General features: G+C 52.6%; 1 protein-coding gene across 1 annotated transcript in view; it reads left to right on the top strand.

Annotated features, from left to right (window-relative positions):
* MVP (major vault protein) overlaps window positions 1-14,638 on the top strand; it is a 28,325-nt gene extending 13,687 nt beyond the window's left edge. The window contains exons 4-15 of the mRNA XM_023191049.2: window positions 461-584; window positions 663-794; window positions 2,436-2,530; window positions 3,435-3,671; window positions 6,934-7,215; window positions 8,350-8,594; window positions 8,669-8,866; window positions 10,786-11,172; window positions 12,171-12,287; window positions 12,469-12,595; window positions 13,800-13,988; window positions 14,366-14,638. Coding sequence (XP_023046817.1) covers window positions 461-584; window positions 663-794; window positions 2,436-2,530; window positions 3,435-3,671; window positions 6,934-7,215; window positions 8,350-8,594; window positions 8,669-8,866; window positions 10,786-11,172; window positions 12,171-12,287; window positions 12,469-12,595; window positions 13,800-13,988; window positions 14,366-14,593 — 2,361 coding nt within the window. The 3' untranslated portion in view covers window positions 14,594-14,638. The remainder of the gene's footprint in view (window positions 1-460; window positions 585-662; window positions 795-2,435; window positions 2,531-3,434; window positions 3,672-6,933; window positions 7,216-8,349; window positions 8,595-8,668; window positions 8,867-10,785; window positions 11,173-12,170; window positions 12,288-12,468; window positions 12,596-13,799; window positions 13,989-14,365) is intronic.
* Window positions 14,639-19,128: the final 4,490 nt, after the last annotated feature.

The raw sequence follows: 19,128 nt of genomic DNA, 5'->3' as shown, positions 1-19,128 counted from the left end.
CCCCGGGTTTACGCCATTCTCCTGCCTCAGCCTCCGGAGTAGCTGGGACTACAGGCGCCCGCCACCTCGCCCGGCTAGTTTTTTGTATTTTTAGTAGAGACGGGGTTTCACCGTGTTAGCCAGGATGGTCTCGATCTCCTGACCTCGTGATCCGCCCATCTCGGCCTCCCAAAGTGCTGGGATTACAGGCTTGAGCCACCGCGCCCGGCTGCTAAATTGTTTTTTTAGAGATGGGGTCTTGCTATGTTGCCCAGGCTGGTTCTTGAATGAGGTCAAGCGATCCTCTTACCTCAGCCTCCCAAAGTGCTGGGATGAGTGGTGTGAGCCACTGTGCCCGGCCTCCACCCCGGTCTTATTTCAGGACGTACAGAGATGGATGCTGTGGACCTGCCTCCAGAGCATCAGGCATGGGGGGGTCACAGCACTGATTGTTCTGTGTCCCCACCTTCTTCCCCACTAGGACATCACACCCCTGCAAGTGGTTCTGCCCAACACTGCCCTCCATCTAAAGGCGCTGCTTGATTTTGAGAATAAAGATGGAGACAAGGTGGTGGCAGGAGACGAGTGGCTTTTCGAGGGACCTGGTAAGTTCTGTCTCCATAGGGCTCCCTGCTTTCCTGCCATAGCCCTGATACCTTCTGACCATTACCTTCCCTCCCCAGGCACGTACATCCCCCGGAAGGAAGTGGAGGTTGTGGAGATCATTCAGGCCACCATCATCAGGCAGAACCAGGCTCTGCGACTGAGGGCACGCAAGGAGTGTTGCGACCGGGACGGCAAGGAGAGGGTGACAGGTGGGTTCACCAAGGGGTGATGATGGTGGGGTGGGCAGGAGGGGTCCCCACTGCAGGGGAAGCAGGGGAAGGTTGGGGAAAGCCTCCTGTAGTCTCAGAGAGGCGCTTTCCTGGTATCTTTTGAAAGCTGTTGAGGGCCACCCACTGTCCTTCCTTCCCCACCGCCACTTCATGCTGTTTCCACTTGGTTTGGAAAATGTGACCATGACCATGAGGATGTGGCTTTTCCTTCCCCCACCTTCACCATGAGCTATGGGCAGTGGCCATGTCTTATCTGATTCTGGATCAACGAAGCACATGTTCAAATACACTTGACAAATGTAGGCCAATAGGTATAGTGGCTCACACCTGTCATCCCAGCACTTTGCCAAGGTGGGTGGATCGTCTGAGCCCAGGAGCTCAAGACCAGCCTGAGCAACACAGTGAGACCCCCTCTCTACAAAGAGTTTAAAAATTAGCCGGGTGTTGTGACACGCACGTGTGGTCCCAGCTACTCAGAAGGCTAAAGAGGGAGGACTGCTTGAGCCCAGGAGTGGAGGCTGCAGTGAGCTGTGACTGCACCACTGCACTCCATCCTGGGCAACAGAGGTACTACCTCGAGGTACTACCATTACCACTCTCTATATATTAACACTGGGATACAGAATGCAGGTTGCTTGCCCTGGGGTGTGGCCAGGCAGGGCGAGGCTGGGACCTGCATCCAGGCACTCTGACTTCTCCAATAAACCAAAGGACATCCACAACTCCAACAGAGGCAGTTCTGCTGCCCATTTTAGCGGAAGGACAAACGTTGGTCTTTGGAGCTTAGAGAAGGCAGAGCAGGCTGTTATAGCAGCAACTTGGGCATCTTAGGAAGGCTTTTAGGCCGGGCGTGGTGGCTCACGCCTGGAATCCCAGCACCTTGGGATGCCAAGATGGGCAGATCACTTGAGGCCAGGAGTTCCAGACCAGCTTGGGCAACATGGTGAAATACCATCTCTACAAAAAATACAAATATTAGCTGGGCTTGGTGGCATGTGCCTGTAATCCCAGCTACTCAGGAGGCTAAGGCATGAGAATCGCTTGAACCCAGGAGGCTGAGGTTGCAGCGAGCTGAGATCCCAGCCTGGGCAACAGATGGAGATTCCGTCTCAAAAAAAAAAAAAAAATACTAGGGTGGGTTTGTTTTCCTCTGGCCTCAAAGAAGTGAATAAGAGGACTGCAGTCAGCTGGGCACAGTGGCTCACACCTATAGTCCCAGCACTTTGGGAAGCCGAGGCAGGTGGATCACGAGGTCAGGAGATCAAGACCACGGTGAAACCCCGTCTCTACTAAAAGTACAAAAAATTAGCCAGGCGAGGTGGCGGGCACCTGTAGTCCCAGCTACTCGGGAGGCTGAGGCAGGAGAATGGCATGAACCTGGGAGGCGGAGCTTGCAGTGAACCATGATAGCACCACTGCACTCTGGCCTGGATGACAGAGCAAGACTCCGTCTCAAAAAAAAAAAAAAGACTAAAAGGACTGCAATCAGGACCTTGAGCCTGGGGTCAGTGGTGTCTTTTTGTCTATGAAATCTGTCAATCCCGTTTCTAGGCTGTGGGGGAGGGCAGATGGGGAGCAGGCTGGGGGACTCTTGTCCCTTACCCTCCACTCTTGGCCCAGGGGAAGAATGGCTGGTCACCACAGTGGGGGCGTACCTCCCAGCGGTGTTTGAGGAGGTTCTGGATTTGGTGGACGCCGTGATCCTTACGGAAAAGGTTGGTGCTTTGGGGGCTGTGGTTTAAGGGACCTGGGGCTAGGGAACCCTCTGAGTGGCAGAGAATAGTGGCAGAATGGCATGAGAGTGAAAGAGAAGCAATAATTTTAGGGTCACTTGAAAAAATTCAGAGATCAGATTGCCTGAGGAGTATTCTGGATCATCTGAAGAGTTAAATAGTCTTTCTGGGGCCGGATGCAGTGGCTCACATCTGTAATCTCAACCATTTGGAAGGCTGAGGCAGGAGGATCACTTGAGATCAGGAGTCTGAGACCAGCCTGAGCAACACAGAACTCATCTCTACAAAAAATTTAAAAATGAGCTGGGTGTAGTGGAGCACACCTGTAGTCCCAGTTACTCCAGAGGCTGAGGCAGGAGAATCGCTTGAACCCCAGAGGCAGAGGTTGCAGTGAGCCATGATCATGCCACTGCACTCCAGCCTGGGCAACAGAGCAAGACCCTGTCTCAAAAAAAACAAAGTCAGCCAGGCACGGTGGCTCACGCCTGTAATCCCAGCACTTTGGGAGGCTGAGGCAGGAGACTTGTCTCCAACCTGAGGTCAGGAGTTGGAGACAAGTCTGGTCAACATGGTGAAACCCCATCTCTACTAAAATTACAAAATTAGCTGGGTGTGGTGTCATGTGCCTGTAATCTCAGCTGCTCAGGAGGCTGAGGCAGGAGAATCGCTTGAACCCAGGAGGTGGAAGTTGCAGTGAGCTGATATCGCACCATTGCACTCCAGCCTGGGCAACAAGAGCGAGATTCCGACTCAAAAAAAATCCCTGGATTGGTAGAAATTGTCCCTGAGACCTGGGAGCATTGGGAGAGTTTGGTGGCCAATCTGGCTCGCAGATCCCCTGAAGTTGGAGGCAGGTCACTCAAATACCCAACACCTTGCTCTGCAGACAGCCCTGCACCTCCGGGCTCGGCGAAACTTCCGGGACTTCCGGGGAGTGTCCCGCCGCACTGGGGAGGAGTGGCTGGTGACGGTGCAGGACACGGAGGCCCATGTGCCAGATGTCCACGAGGAGGTGCTAGGGGTTGTGCCCATCACCACCCTGGGCCCCCACAACTACTGTGTGATTCTCGACCCTGTCGGACCGGATGGCAAGAATCAGCTGGGGCAGAAGCGTGTGGTCAAGGTGAGGTCCCTACACCCCCCACAGAGGACTGTCCTGGGAGATGTATGCCCTCTAGTGGCACGAGGCCCTCTGCCCTCTCTCCCTTCTCTCCTCCAGAGGCACGTTCTGGGAACACCTTCTGTGCCTTTACACGCTTAGTTCTTACACGCCTGAGACACTGACCCATTTGGTTCCTGGCAGCCTCTAACCCCTCAGACCTGAAGTTAATTCCCCTTCTGGGAAGGTCTCCTGGCTACCCTCTGCCTGAGACTCTGAAACTCTCTCTGATACAGTCATGTGCCACTTAATGATGGGGATACAGTCTGAGAAATGGTCCTTAGATAATTTTGTCTTTGTGCAAAAGAGTGCACTTATGCAAACCTAGATGGCACAGCCTACTATCACCTAAGCTAGATGGTGTAGCCTGCCCCTAGGCCGCCAACCTGTGCAGCATGTGACTGTCCTGAATACCGCAGGCAGCTGAACACAATGGTAAGTACTTATGTATCTAGCCATAGAAAAGGTAAGGTAAAAACACAGTGTGAAAGCTTCATTATCGGCCAGCAAGTGGCTCATGCCTGTAATCCCAGCACTTTGGGAGGCCAAGGCAGGTGGATCACTTGGGGTCAAGAGTTCAAGACCAGCCTGGTCAACGTGGGGAGACCCTGTTTCTACTAAAAATACAAAAATTAGCCGGGTGTGGTTGTGGGTACCTGTAATTCCAGTTACTCGGGAGGCTAAGGCACAAGAATCGCTTGAACCCTGGAGATCAAGCCTGCAGTGAGCCGAGATCGTGCCACTGCACTCCAGCCTGGGCGACAGAGTGAGATTATCTCAAAAAAAAAAAAAAAGAGCTCCATTATAATCTTACGGGACCACCATGTGCAGTCTGTAGTGGACTGAACTATCACGCAGTGACTATACTTCACATCTTTTATATTCTGGTGTGCACTTTGCTTTGTCATCTTTCGTAAAACAAACCTCTTGGTTTACCCTCTCCCACCCGCTACCTCATCCCCTCTCTGAACTATATGTGGGAATACCAGCAGTTGCCAAACTCATTCTGGGGCTGGATGGTAGATATTCCGGGCTCCGTGAGTCATCGTTTCTGTGGAAGTTCTTCAACTCTGCTGTTATGTCAGGAAAGCAGCATGGGCAGTACGTAAACAAGTGAGTACTGCCATATTTCTGGAATATTTTATTTGCAAAAACAGGAGGCAGAAAAAGTAGAAATAGGCCAGGCACAGTGGCTCACACTTGTAATCCCAGCACTTTGCGAGTCCAATGCGGGTGGATCACTTGAGATCAGGAATTGGAAACCATCCTGGCCAACATGGCGAAACCCCTTCTGTACTAAAAATACAAAAAACAATTAGCTGGGCATGGTGTCAGGCACCTGTAAACCCAGCTTCTCTGGAGGCTGAGGCAGGAGAATCGCTTGAACTCGGGAGGCGGAGGTTGCAGTGAGCCGAGATAGCACCATTGCCCTCCAGCCTGGGTGACAGAGAAAGACTGTCTCAAAAAAAAAAAAAAAAAACAAAGTAGAAATAACCCAAATGTACGTATTTAATGAATGGATAAAAAATTGTAGCATATTCATACAATGGAATATCATTTAGCCATAAGAAAGAAATGGCAGGCCAGGCGTAGCAGCTCGTGACTATAATCCCAGTGCTTTGGGAGGCCGAGGTGGGAGGATTGCTTGAAGCCAGGAGTTCGAGACCAGCCTCGGTAACATAGTGAGACCCCATTTTTACAAAAACTTTAAAAAATTGGCGAGGCATGGTGGCACACCTGTAGTCCCAGGTACTTGGGAGGCTAAAGTGGGAAAATCACTTGATCCCAGGAAGTGGAGGCTATAGTGAGCTAGGACTGTGCCACTGTACTCCAGCCTGAGGCAATAGAATGAGATCCTGTCTCTAGGGGGAAAAAAAAAAAAAAAAGAAATGACATACTTATAGGTGATACAACATGGATAAAATTGAAAACGTTATGCTAAGTGAAAGAAGCCGGCCGGACGCGGTGGCTCACGCCTGTAATCCTAACACTTTAGGAGGCTGAGGCGGGCATATCACCTGAGGTCAGGAGTTCAAGACCAGCCTGGCCAACATGGTGAAACACCATCTCTGCTAAAACACAAAAATTAGCTAGGCATGATGGCGGGTGCCTGTAATCCCAGCTACTGCTCGGGAGGCTGAGAGGGGAGGATCCCTTGAACCCGGGAGACAGTAGTTGCAGTGAGTCAAGATCCCACCACTGCACTCCAGCCTGGGCTGCTGAGCGAGACTCCATCTCAAAAAAAAAAAAAAAAAAAAAAACTAAACATCAAAGACCACATATTGCATGATTCCATTTATATGAAATGTCCAGAATAGGTAAACACATAAAATAGACTAGGGATGGGTGGGGTGCGTGGGGAGTAGAAGTAACTTCTAGGTACAGGATTTCTTTTCAGGGTGATGATGAAAATATTCTAGACTTAACATAGTAGTGATGGTTGGACAACTCTGAGTATACTAAAACAACTGAATTGTGAATTGTATACTCTAGATGGGAAAATTTCATATGTGGATTATATCTCAATAAAATTTTTTTTAAAAAGGCAGTGCTGGGCATGGTGGCCCACGTCCATAATCCCAGCACTTTGGGAAGTTGAGGTGGGCAGATCGCTTGAGTCCAGGACCTTGAGACCAGCCTAGGCAACGTGGCAAAACCCCATCATCTACGAAGCACACAAAAATTAGCTGGGTGTGGTGACGCGCATCTGTAGTCCCAGCTCCTTGGGAGGCTGTGCTGGGAGGATTGCTCAAGCCTGGAAGGTTGAGGCTGCAGAGAGCTGAGATCATGCCACTGCACTCCAGCCTGGCCAACAGAGCAAGATTGTCTCAAAAAAAAAAAAAAAAAAAAAAAACAGGCAGAATCCAGATTTAGCCTGAAAATCAGAGTTTGTTGAGCCCTAAGTTACACCATCTCTAGAAAACAAAGCCTGGGAGAAAGAAGAAAAAACAGGTTTTTTTTTAATGGTTTAGCTTGTGTGGATCCAGGTCCTGACAGTTTATGGAATCTTTCAAGGACACGTTTGAGCAGATGAGATTCGGCAGACGTTTGTGTAGAGCCTCACAGTCCAGACAGTGCCTCACTGTATTATGATGTGGGGGTGGTGGCGGGCTTCTGGGGCTTCTGTCCTCCACACAGGCCTGAGGCAGCACGGGGCTGGGGAGGTGCCATCGGAGGCACCCGCAACCCTAAAGGCACTGCCCCTAACCGCACGTCTCCCCACTAGGGAGAGAAGTCTTTTTTCCTCCAGCCGGGAGAGCAGCTGGAACAAGGCATCCAGGATGTGTACGTGCTGTCGGAGCAGCAAGGGCTGCTGCTGAGGGCCCTGCAGCCCCTGGAGGAGGGGGAGGATGAAGAGAAAGTCTCACACCAGGCTGGGGACCACTGGCTCATCCGTGGACCCCTGGAGTATGTGCCATCTGCCAAGGTGGAGGTGGTGGAGGAGCGCCAGGCCATCCCTCTAGATGAGAACGAGGGCATCTATGTGCAGGATGTCAAGACTGGAAAGGTAATGGCTGGGGGTGGGTGGTGGTGCTGCCACGTGGCCTTGGCCTTGATGGTGGCTTTTTCTGGGTGTGTGGGAGAGGTAGGCAGGGACTTCAGCAGCATGGAGAGCCACATCAGGTTGGCTGTATGGTTGGGGGAAGGTACTATGTGGAGTGTTTGCCATCCTGCCTTAAATATCTCATTTGAAATGTTAGAACAGACCGGGTGCGGTGGCTCATGCCTGTAATCTCAGCACTTTGGGAGGCTGAGGCAGGCGAATCACCTGAGGGCAGGAGTTCAAGACTAGCCTGGCCAACATGGTGAAACCCTGTCTCTACTAAAAATACAAACATTAGCCAGGTGTGGTGGTGGTCCAAGTAGTCCCAGATACTTGAGAGGCTGAGCCAGGACAATTGCTTGAGCTGGGAGGTAGAGGTTGCAGTGAGCCAAGATCACACCACTGCACTCCAGCCAGGGCGACAGAGTGAGACTTCATCTCAAAAAAAAAATTAGAACCTCCACTAAGAGGACAAGTGGGGGTTTAGGACAGGGACCCTGTCCCACAGCAGACCTGGTTCCCAGCATATAAAGGTCTGATGGGGTGGCCAGGGAACAGGAAGGACCTCCTCCCTCATGCCCATATCCCAGTGGAATCTTTCATTTTTGCTGCTTCACCTAAAACCTTGACCTTGATTTGACCTCGGGCCACATCTCCAACCTTCTCTAAGAATCCAAGCTGGAAATCCAGCTCGGAATCCGAGGGAGCATCCGTGTACATGACCTACTTCACTGTCCCTGGGGTGCCCTCCAAACTGCCCCATGAAGGAAGATTCTAGAAATAACATTGAGCACCTTCTCTGTGCCAGGAGCGTTTGAGCTAGACATGTCAGATGTCATTCACCTCTAGACCCTGCAAGGTAGCCACTGTCAAGTCCCCTTGACAGAGGAGGAAACTGAAGCCCAAGGGGTGATGTAGTTAGCCCACGATGACAGGGCCAACAGATGGCAAACCCGGGCTGGAGCCTGGCCTCCCGGCAGAGAAGGTGTTTAACTTCGCGCCGCGCCTTCCATGGACGGGCTGTGCTTCAGGACAGCTGGGCAGATCTTCCTCCCTTCCACCCTTATGGGCAGCGTCCCTCCCTGTCCTTGTCTCTAGGTACGCGCTGTGATTGGAAGCACCTACATGCTGACCCAGGATGAAGTCCTGTGGGAGAAGGAGCTGCCTCCCGGGGTGGAGGAGCTGCTGAACAAGGGGCAGGACCCTCTGGCAGACAGAGGTGAGAAGGACACAGCTAAGAGCCTCCAGCCCTTGGCGCCCCGGAACAAGACCCGCGTGGTCAGCTACCGCGTGCCCCACAACGCTGCCGTGCAGGTGTACGACTACCGAGAGAAGCGAGCCCGGTGAGCGCTGGCAGGGCAGGGTGTAGGGGGCGGCTCTCCACAGGTCTGACTCTGACTCCTGGCTGTCTCTGCAGCGTGGTCTTCGGGCCTGAGCTGGTGTCGCTGGGTCCTGAGGAGCAGTTCACGGTGTTGTCTCTCTCGGCTGGGCGGCCCAAGCGTCCCCATGCCCGCCGTGCGCTCTGCCTGCTGCTGGGGCCTGACTTCTTCACAGACGTCATCACCATTGAGACGGCGGATCATGCCAGGCTGCAACTGCAGCTGGCCTACAACTGGTAAAAACGGGGACAGGGCACGGGGGTGCACTCCTGGAATCCTAGCACTTTGGGAGGCTGAGGTGGGAGGATCGCTTGAGCCTAGGAGGTCCAGGCTGCAGTGAGCCATGATGGCCCCACTTACTCCAGCCTGGGTGACAGAACAAGATCCTGTTTCTAAATAAAAAAAAACAAACCAGGTAAGCAGTGGGTGATGGTTCCTGCTGGGTACAGCCTAGGAACCCCAAGAAAAGGAGGTGCCTGCTCAAGTGCTGGGCTCCGCATGAGGGCAGGACACCTCATTCAGTGCCAAGGTCAAGAGGGAACCCAGGAGTTCACGCAAATCCAGGGAAGGCATGGGCTCACCTCTTGGAGTCAGGACTCAGGGATCCAGTAGCAGGACACTACCCCAGCTAAGCTCTCAGTGTGCATGCAGTCAAATGCTTAACTGCCAGGCTGTTAAAAGATGCATGGGACACAGCCTGCGGGAGTGGGCAGTGCGAGTGGGTGGCGAGAACACAAGCTCTGAAACTGACCACCCTGGCCTGCGCCCCAGCCCTGCTGTTTGCAGCCTATGGACCTGGACGAGGGACAGGGTGCTTTCCTCAGTTTCCCTATCTGTAACATGAGGAAGACAGCATTATCTCCTTCACAAGGCCATTGAAAGGATGCAATGAGCGTTAGAACAGTGCCTGTATTGGTCAGAGCTCAATAGCAGCTATTAGGATTGGGTGAGATAAGTCATGTACAGAAACAGTGTTCATGACCAGGCATGGTGGCTCACACCTGTGATCCCAGCACTTTGGGAGGCTGAGGCGGGAGGACTGCCAGGAGTTTGAGACCAGGCTGAGCAACATAGCAAGACTCTTTCTACAAAAAAATTTTTATAAACTAGCTGGGCATGGTGGTACATGTCTATAGACCCAACTACTTGGAAGGCTGAGTTGGGAGAATTGCCCGAGCCCAGGAATTTGAGGCTGCAGTGAGCTATGATTGTGCCTCCGCACTCCAGCCTGGACAACAGAGACCCACAGAGACCCTGTCTTGAAGGAAGGAAGAAGGAAAAAAGAAAAGTCGGGCGTGGTGGCTTATGCCTATAATCCCAGCACTTTGGGAGACTGAGGCAGGCAGATCACTTGAGGTCAGGAGTTTGAGACCAGCCTGGCCAACATGGTGAATCCCTGTCTGTACTAAAAATACAAAAATTAGCCAGGAGTGGTTGTGGGCACCTGTACTCCCAGCTTGTAGTCGCAGCTACTCAAGGGGCTGAGGCAGGAGAATCGTTTGAACCCAGGAGGCAGAGGTTGCAGTGAACCCAGTTTGTGCCACTGCACTCCAGCCTGGGCGATGGAGCGAGATTCTGTCTCCAAAAAGAATGTTCAACACTCCCAAGCATGCCCCTCGCCTCTTAGCTTAGAGCAGTCAGTGCCCTGATGGCGGCAGACAGCTGCTGACATATTCCCAGGTACTATAGCATCATAGTTAAGAGCACAGGCCCCAGAAGCAGGTGCCTGGTTCAGTTTTCTGGCTTGTCACATGTTATATGGCAAGTCTTGGGCCAGCCACTTGACTTCTCTGGACCTCTACTTCCTCATCTGTAAAATGGGGGTGGTGATCATCGCCATCTCATAGGGTGGCCGAGCAGATTAAAGGAGAACATGTGTTAAGTTTTTAGGATCTTACCAGGCATATATTAGCACTCTTTATTGTGAGGGACCCTGCCCAGCCACACAGAGTGGGTGTTGAAGTTGTTCTCGGAGAGAGTTGCTGGCTGGGCATGATCACATGTGTAGTCCCAGCACTTTGGGAGGCTGAGGTGGGAGGGTTGCCTGAGCCGAGGAGTTCAAGATCAGCCTGGGTAACATGGCAAGACCTTGTCTCTTCTAAAAAAGATTCCTGGGTGAAAGCAGCTTCCCCATTCTGGGCCTGTTTGTTCACAGGCACTTTGAGGTGAATGATCGGAAGGACCCCCAAGAGATGGCCAAGCTCTTTTCAGTGCCAGACTTTGTAGGTGATGCCTGCAAGGCCATCGCATCCCGGGTGCGGGGGGCCGTGGCCTCTGTCACTTTCGATGACTTCCATAAGAACTCAGCCCGCATCATTCGCACTGCCGTCTTTGGCTTTGAGACCTCAGAAGCCAAGGGCCCCGACGGCATGGCCCTGCCCAGGCCCCGGGACCGGGCTGTCTTCCCCCAAAACGGGCTGGTGGTCAGCAGTGTGGACGTGCAGTCGGTGGAGCCTGTGGATCAGCGAACCCGGGACGCCCTGCAACGCAGCGTCCAGCTGGCCATCGAGATCACCACCAACTCCCAGGAAGCAGCAGCCAAGTGAGTGAGGCTGGGAGCTCGGCTGCCCATAATGCCCATGGCAGGCCACTGCTGGGACCTGGATAACCTGGCATCCCCTATGGACTGCCTTCTGCCATCTCTACCCCCAAGGATCTATTCTCTACCCAACAGATCTGGTGACCCACTTAAAATGTGAATCAGGCTGGGCGCGGTGGCCCATGCCTGTAATCACAGCACTGTGAAAGGCTGAGGCAGGAAGATCACTTGAAGCCAGGAGTTTGAGGCTGCAGTGAGCCATGATTGCGCCACTGCACTCCAGCCTGAGCAACAGGCCTGGGAGACTGACCCTCTCTCAAAAGAAAAAAAGAAAAAAACACGTATCAGATGCAATTCCTGCAGCCTCTCATCTTGCATGTGATAAAACCCAAACTCTGTCCTGCAGGTCCAGCCGACCTCCCCTAATTTGCCTTCTAGCCTCCCCCTTCCATGTTCCTTGTCCCCAGAACTTGTTCCAGCTGACATGTTCCAGCCCCACTGGCTTCCTCTGCTCCTTCAATGCACAGCTTGGACCCACCTGAAGGCCTTTTGCAATGGCTGTCCTGCTGCCCAGAAAGCTTCCCCCCACCGGCCCCCAGGCTCCCTTCCAGGCAGGCTCCTCCTAGTTTCAGCCCAAAGATCCCCTCCTTGGGGAACCGTTTTCTTTCTCTCACAGCTGAATAGCAATCTCTTTGCCTGGTCTCTCCCACTTTATTACCTTCAAGATACTTGTCACTGTCTGAAATCCTCCTTGTGTACTTGTTTTTTCCCCCACTCAAGTGGCGTGAAAGCAGGGACTACGGTCATGCCTGCATTTGTTGGGCCCAGAATGACACTGGCTTGTGACACATATACCATTCTGGGTTGAGTTGCGTATCGGGTGCCTTCTAGGGGCCGGGGTCTGTCCCGGGCACCGGTTTCGTTGGTGGTCTCTGCCCTTGGTGCTCCTGTTCCTGCTCCAGCCCAATGCCAGCCTCTCACCTGCACTCCGTCTCCTCCAGGCACGAGGCTCAGAGACTGGAGCAGGAAGCCCGCGGCCGGCTTGAGCGGCAGAAGATCCTGGACCAGTCAGAAGCTGAGAAAGCTCGCAAGGAACTCTTGGAGCTGGAGGCTCTGAGGTGGGTTGAAAACTAGAGGAGGAGACTGGCAGAGGCTGAGGGTCTTGGGACGGCAGCCGGTGGGGGCAGCAGGCCAGGGTAGGAGGGTGTGGATGAGACAGTGCACGGCTACAGCATAAGTCAAGGCCGTGGGGGGACTGGGCTGTCTCCTGGGTCTTACCTGACTCTGCCTTCTGTCCAGCATGGCCGTGGAGAGCACCGGGACTGCCAAGGCGGAGGCCGAGTCCCGTGCGGAGGCAGCCCGGATTGAGGGAGAAGGGTCTGTGCTGCAGGCCAAGCTGAAAGCACAGGCCTTGGCCATAGAGACGGTGAGTAGGAGGAGGCATCAAGAAGGGGGTGGCCTTGAGACCTGGAAAAGACCCATTCCCTACAGTCCCTGAGACTATATAGGACACCAGGTCCCCCAGCATCCCATGCAAGTATTTGTATTTGACAAAGTCCTTTGCCTTGTAGGATTCATTGACTCCATTGCTGAAAGGTAAGGATTAGAACACCCATTTTGCAGCTGCGCGCTCATGCACTGTCCACCTTGGCACAAGCGCTGCGTGTGCTTCACACGCATGATCTTATTTAATGCTCAAAATCCCATTAAGAGGCCGGGTGCTCACGCCTGTAATCCCAGCACTTTGGGAGGCCGAGGTGGGTGGATCACCTAAGGTTAGGAGTTCCAAGACCAGCCTGGCCAATATGGTGAAACCCCATCTCTACTAAAAATATAAAAAATTAGCTGGGTGTGGTGGCATGCAACTGTAATCCCAGCTACTCAGGAGGCTGAGGCAGGAGAATCGCTTGAACCCAGGAGGTGGAGGCTGCATATTGCTAACGTTGTGCCACTACACTCCAGCCTGGGCAACAAGAGCAAAACTCCACCTCAAAAATAAGTAAATAAAAATAAATGTAAAAAGAGACCTAGGCCGGGCACGGTGGCTCAAGCCTGTAATCCCAGCACTTTGGGAGGCCGAGATGGGCGGATCACGAGGTCAGGAGATCGAGACCATCCTGGCTAACACGGTGAAACCCCGTCTCTACTAAAAAAAATAAAAAAAACTAGCCGGGCGTGGTGGCAGGCGCCTGTAGTCCCAGCTACTCGGGAGGCTGAGGCAGGAGGATGGCGTGAACCCGGGAGGCGGAGTTTGCAGTGAGCTGAGATCCGGCCACTGCACTCCAACCTGGGTGACAGAGCGAGACTCCGTCTCAAAAAAAAAAAAAAAAGAGAGACCTAGTGTGGTGCCTCATGCCTGTAACCCCAGCACTTTGGAAAGCTGAGGTGGGAGGATCATTTGAAGTCAGGTCGAGACCAATTCTAAGACCAGTCTGGTTAACATAGCAAGACCTCATCTCTACAAAAACAAAATTTAATTGGTTGGGTGTGGTGACATGTGCCTGTAGTCCCAGCTACCCAGGAGGCTAAGGCAGGAGGATCCTTTGAGCCAGGAGTTCAAGGCTGCAGTGAGTCCTGATCTGCATTCCAGCCTGGGTCAAAAAAATAATGCTGGATTTTTCCCCTTCCAGGAGGCTGAGCTCCAGCGGGTCCAGAAGGTCCGAGAGCTGGAACTGGTCTATGCTCGGGCCCAGCTGGAGCTGGAGGTGAGCAAGGCTCAGCAGCTGGCCGAGGTGGAGGTGAAGAAGTTCAAGCAGATGACAGAGGCCATAGGCCCCAGCACCATCAGGGACCTTGCTGTGGCTGGGCCTGAGATGCAGGTGAGAGTTGGGGAAGGCGTGTTGGTTTCAGGACCAACCTTGGAACCAGGAAGGCAGAGCCAAGGCGGAAAACACAACATCTGGAAAGATGGTGGGGAAGGGAGGGGTGAGTGACCTGTCCCTGCATCACAGGTCATTCACGCAGTGTCACGCTGCATCAACGTCAGGCACTTTACTAGACCCAGCAGTGAGCCAGAGCTTGGAGGAGACAGGAAATGGATGGGACACCAGTCTGTGACAAGCGTTTCCAAGGCAGTCAAGCAGGGTGGTCAAATGCAGGGGAGGTGACCCTTCAAATCAGCTGACTTAAGGAGGGTCACTTTGAAGTGGCCAGGGTTTGACACCCATCTAAATTTCCTCTTGTTCTCGCCTTCCAGGTAAAACTGCTCCAGTCCCTGGGCCTGAAATCAACCCTCATCACCGATGGCTCCACTCCCATCAACCTCTTCAGCACAGCCTTTGGGCTGCTGGGGATGGGGCCCGAGGGTCAGCCCCTGGGCAGAAGGGTGGCCAGTGGGCCCAGCCCCAGGGAGGGGATGTCCCCCCAGTCTGCTCAGGCCCCTCAAGCTCCTGGAGACAACCACGTGGTGCCTGTACTGCGCTAACCCCTGATTAATACAATGGAAGTTTCTGGGCATTTAAAATTTCAATGCTTTTCTCTTGTCTGACATTGGTTGGGGTCACCAGAGAGCTTAATGGTGGGGAGGGGAGGTGCTCCTGACATCTTTTTGTTTTTCGAGATGGAGTCTTGCTCTGTCACCCAGGCTGGAGTGCAATGGCGCCATCTCTTTTCACTGCAACCTCCGCCTCCCAGGTTCAAGTGATTCTCCTGCCTCAGCCTCCTGAGTAGCTGGGATTACAGGCACGTGCCACCACGCCCGACTAATTTTTGTACTTTTTAGTAGAGACGGGGTTTCACCATGTTGGCCAGGCTGGTCTCGGACTCCCAACCTCAGGCGATCTACGTGCCTTGGCCTCCCAAAGTGCTGGGATTACAGGTGTGAGCCGCCATGCCCGGCGGACATCTTTAGATAGTTACAGGAAACTGTTCTCCATAAAGGGGAGAAGACCCCAAGGCAGGGGGAGGATGAGCTGGAAGTCACCCAGTAGGAATGTGGCCCCAAAGCCTTGTGCACGGAGTGGCTGCTGGCTTCCTCGAGCCCAGATAGGGGCGGTGATGCCACGGGTGGGGCCATGGGGCCCACACTGGCAACATCTCACCACTGGTTCTCCAGGAGCCTAGCTGCGCGGTAGCTCTCAGCGTCTAACCCTTCAGCTGTGGCAGACGCAGCCCAGCTTCCCATCGGGGAGGCGCTCTCCGGCGCCACCTGCTGGTAGCGCCCACAGCGCCATCGGACGTGCCAGGCTTGCACCTGGTGCTGTGCACTTGTCCCTTCCCAGGTCGGGGTGTCAGGTTGGGGAAGAGGACCCTGCCTAGGGCAGTAGAAATTGGGCATCTCCTTGAGCTTCTGGTCTGGGCTCTTTGGGAGCACTGAAGTGGGGGTGCCCTTATCCTACTCTCTCCCCCACAACCAGTAGGGGGTCCTCATTTAAGAGAAGGATCCAGGTGCGGTCAGCCTGGGTGCACCAGCCCTTTAGGGCCAGGTAGAGTTGTAGGTGGCAGGCCCGCTCCGTCTCTGCCGAGGAAGTAAAAAGATTCTAGGGACCCAGTGCAGGAGCTTAGGCCTGTAACCCCAGCACCTTGGGAGGCCAAGGAACAAGGATCACTTGAGACTAGGAGTTCGAGACCAGCCTGGGCAACATAGCAAGACCCCCATCTCTACCAAAAAAAAAAAAAAAAAAAAAAAAAAGCCAGATATTGTGGCATGCATCTGTGTTCCCAGCTACTTGGGAGGCTAAGGTGAGAGGATTGCGTGAGCCCAGAAGTTGGAGGCCACAGTGAGCTATGATCATACCACTGCGCTCCAGCCTGGGTGACAGAGGGAGACCCTGTCTCTATAAAAAAACAACCCCCTAAAAGCTTCCCTAACTCCCTCATCTTCCCCTTCCTGTAATATTTAGTGGAAAAAGCCCTATCCCCACTGAAATCACCTCCCTCCCTCTCTGCCCTGCCCCTGACCAGCTGCACGTTGCTGGAGGAGGAACACCCCACGGAGCTGACTGATCTTATTTTAAGCTCATGGGAACAAATATTGAGGGAGGTGCAGCTCCTCTGACTGTGCTGCTCTGTCTTGTGTGCGATCCGCTTCGAGACAACCATTCACACCACCTCTCCTCTCAGCCACCTACACCCCCTGCCCACTTTCTCTCACCTCTTTGAGAAAATAGAAGCAAATTGGGTAGGAAGGCCCTTTCCAGCAACAAACCTAACAAACTGCTGGCATCTGTACTCTGTCCTCCCTCCTGTTCCCACCCTGGGTTCCTCTCCTTGGGCTCTAGGAGGGAGGGCTGCATTCCTTCCCTGATTGCCGTCCTCTCCTGTGCTGTCAATTTTTTTTTTTCCTTTCTTTTTTTTTGAGACTGAGCCTCGCTCTGTCACCCAGGTTGGAGTGCAGTGGCGTGATCTCAGCTCACTGCAACCTCTGCCTCGTGGATTCAAGTGATTCTCCTGCCTCAGCCTGCCAAGTTGCTGGGACGACAGTCATGCACCACCATGCTCTGCTAATTTTTATATTTTTCGTAGACATGAGGTTTTGCCATGTTGTCCAGACTGGTCATGAACTCCTGACCTCAAGTGATCCACCTGCCTCAGCCTCCCAAAGGGCTGGGATAACAGGTGTGAGCCACTGCACCCAGCTGATATGCCAACAATTTCTTCTCTGCTGCATCATCGTCATCAGGATATAGACATGTCTACTCTGTCCATAGAAAACTCCCTTAACCCTACGAGCCCCTCTACCTCCCACCTCTCCTTTTTCCATCACAGCTAAATTTTTCCAGAGTTCTCTGTGGTCTCACTTTACATTTCTCATCTCATCTCTTCAAACCACTCCAGGTAGGGCCAGGCATGGTGGCTCACACCTGTAATCCCAGCACTTTGGGAGGCCAAGGCGGGTAGATCACCTGAGGTCGGGAGTTTAAGACAAGCCTGCCCAACATGGTGAAACCCTGTCTCTACTAAAAATACAAAAATTAGCCAGATGTGGTGGTGGGTGCCTGTAATCCCAGCTACTTGGCAGTCTGATGGAGGAGAATCGCTTGAACCCAGGAGGCGGAGGTTGTAGTGAGCGAGATTGCGCCATTGTACTCCAGCCTGGGCAACAAAAACAAAACTCCAACTCAAAAAAAAAAACAAAAAAACCACCAACAGGCAGCTTCTGTTTCTGCCCCTTACGTTACCGAAACTGCTCTATTCGGTGTCACCAGTAATGTCCCGTTGCTAAATCCAGTAGTTGACCAGTCACTTGGCACAGTTGGCCATTCCTCCCATGCTGAGCTTTCCTGATGTCACCTGTTTGAGTTTTCTTTCTCGCTTCTCTCAGCCTCTGATTTGTGGTTTCCCTGGGCCCGCTTCTCATGCCGACATTCTTGTCCAGTGGCGTGACCTTAGATGGTCTCTATACCACTGACCTCCGAATGCATTACTCCAGCTCTGACCTTACCTAAGAGCTCTGGACTCATTTCCAATCCATGCCTTGATGTCTCCACGTGGACCTCAGTTGGTGATCAGGCTTTGGCTCTTCCCAGTGAAATGGGGAGACGACATCCCCATTTCGGGGAATGGGGGAATGACATCACATGCCCGCTCTTCCCTCTTCCATATAAATGGGTGACCAGCAATGTTCCAAGTGGAGGCTGCTCCAACTGCCTGGGTCCCAGGGAGAAGACGGCATGAGGCGCAGCCACGGCTGACCTGGAACAGACGTGTGGCAGGAGTGAGAGATGTTTGCTGTATTAAGCAACTGAGACTTGGGGGGTTTTGTTACCACAGCATAACCTAGCCTATCCTGACTACTTCGTGTACCTCACAGGATTGTAAGATCCCATAGGTCACAGGGGAAACTGCTCTAAATTGTATGCACGGGGCTGGGTGTGGTGGCTCATGCCTGTTATCCCAGCACTTTGGGAGGCCAAAGCAGATGGATCACCTGAGGTTGGGAGTTCAAGACCAGCCTGGCCAATATGGTGAAACTCCGGCTCTACTAAAAATGAAAAAAAAAAAAAAAAGCTAGGCTTGGTGGCACATGTCTGTAATTCCAGCTACTCAGGAGGCTGAGGCAGGAGAATCGTTTGAACCCGGGAGGTGGAGGCTGCAGTCTGCCAAGATCACACCACTGCACTACAGCCTGGGAGAGGGCAAAACTCCATCTCAAAAAAAATTATATGCATGAAGAGGGGCCCAGCACAGGCCATAGAGTGGGGAAGACAGGCCTTGCTGGAAATAGCCTCTTTCTCAAAAAATATATATTTTTTTGGATTAATTTTTTAATTTTAAATTTTTAAAATTATTAGGCTTAACCTTTTTTTTTTTTTTTTTTTTTTTTTTTTTTTGAGACAGGGTCTTGCTCTGGTATGGTGGCTAAATATTTTAAATTTCATCCCAGGGGCTTGGGGTTGCCCAAAGCAACCTGTTTTCTGAAAGAAGCCTGAAATATAACATATATTGAATTTTTTTTTTCTTTTTTTTTTTTTTTTTAGAATCTCGCTTTGTCACCCAGGCTGGAGTGCAGTAGTATGATCTTGGCTCACTGCAACCTCTGCCTCCCAGGTTCAAGCAATTCTCCCAACTCAGCCTCCTGAGTAGCGGGGATTACAGGCATTTGCCACCACACCTGGCTACTTTTTGTATTTTGGGGTTTTTTTTTTTTTTTAGACAGTTTTGCTACTGTTGCCTAGGCTGGAGTACAATGGCACGATCTTGGCTCACTTCAACCTCTGCCTCCTGGGTTCAAGCGATTCTCCTGCCTCAGCCTCCCAAGTAGCTGGAATTACAGGTGCCTGCCACCACACCCAGCTAATTTTTGTATTTTTAGTAGAGATGAGGTTTCACCATGGTGGCCAGGCTGGTTTCGAACTCCTGACCTCAGGTGATCTGCCCGCCTCGGCCTCCCAAAGTGCTGGGGTTACAGGCATGAGCCACAGCGCCCGGCCCTAGTTTTTTATACCTTAAAAATTGGGCCTATGTCTAATCCAAAAAAAAAGTTTTTTTAGATTAAATTAGCCAGGTGTGGTGGCATGT

The sequence above is a fragment of the Piliocolobus tephrosceles genome, chromosome 17 (assembly GCF_002776525.5).
Source record: "Piliocolobus tephrosceles isolate RC106 chromosome 17, ASM277652v3, whole genome shotgun sequence".
Taxonomy (NCBI): domain Eukaryota; kingdom Metazoa; phylum Chordata; class Mammalia; order Primates; family Cercopithecidae; genus Piliocolobus; species Piliocolobus tephrosceles.
This window is presented reverse-complemented; position numbering and strand designations above follow the sequence as displayed.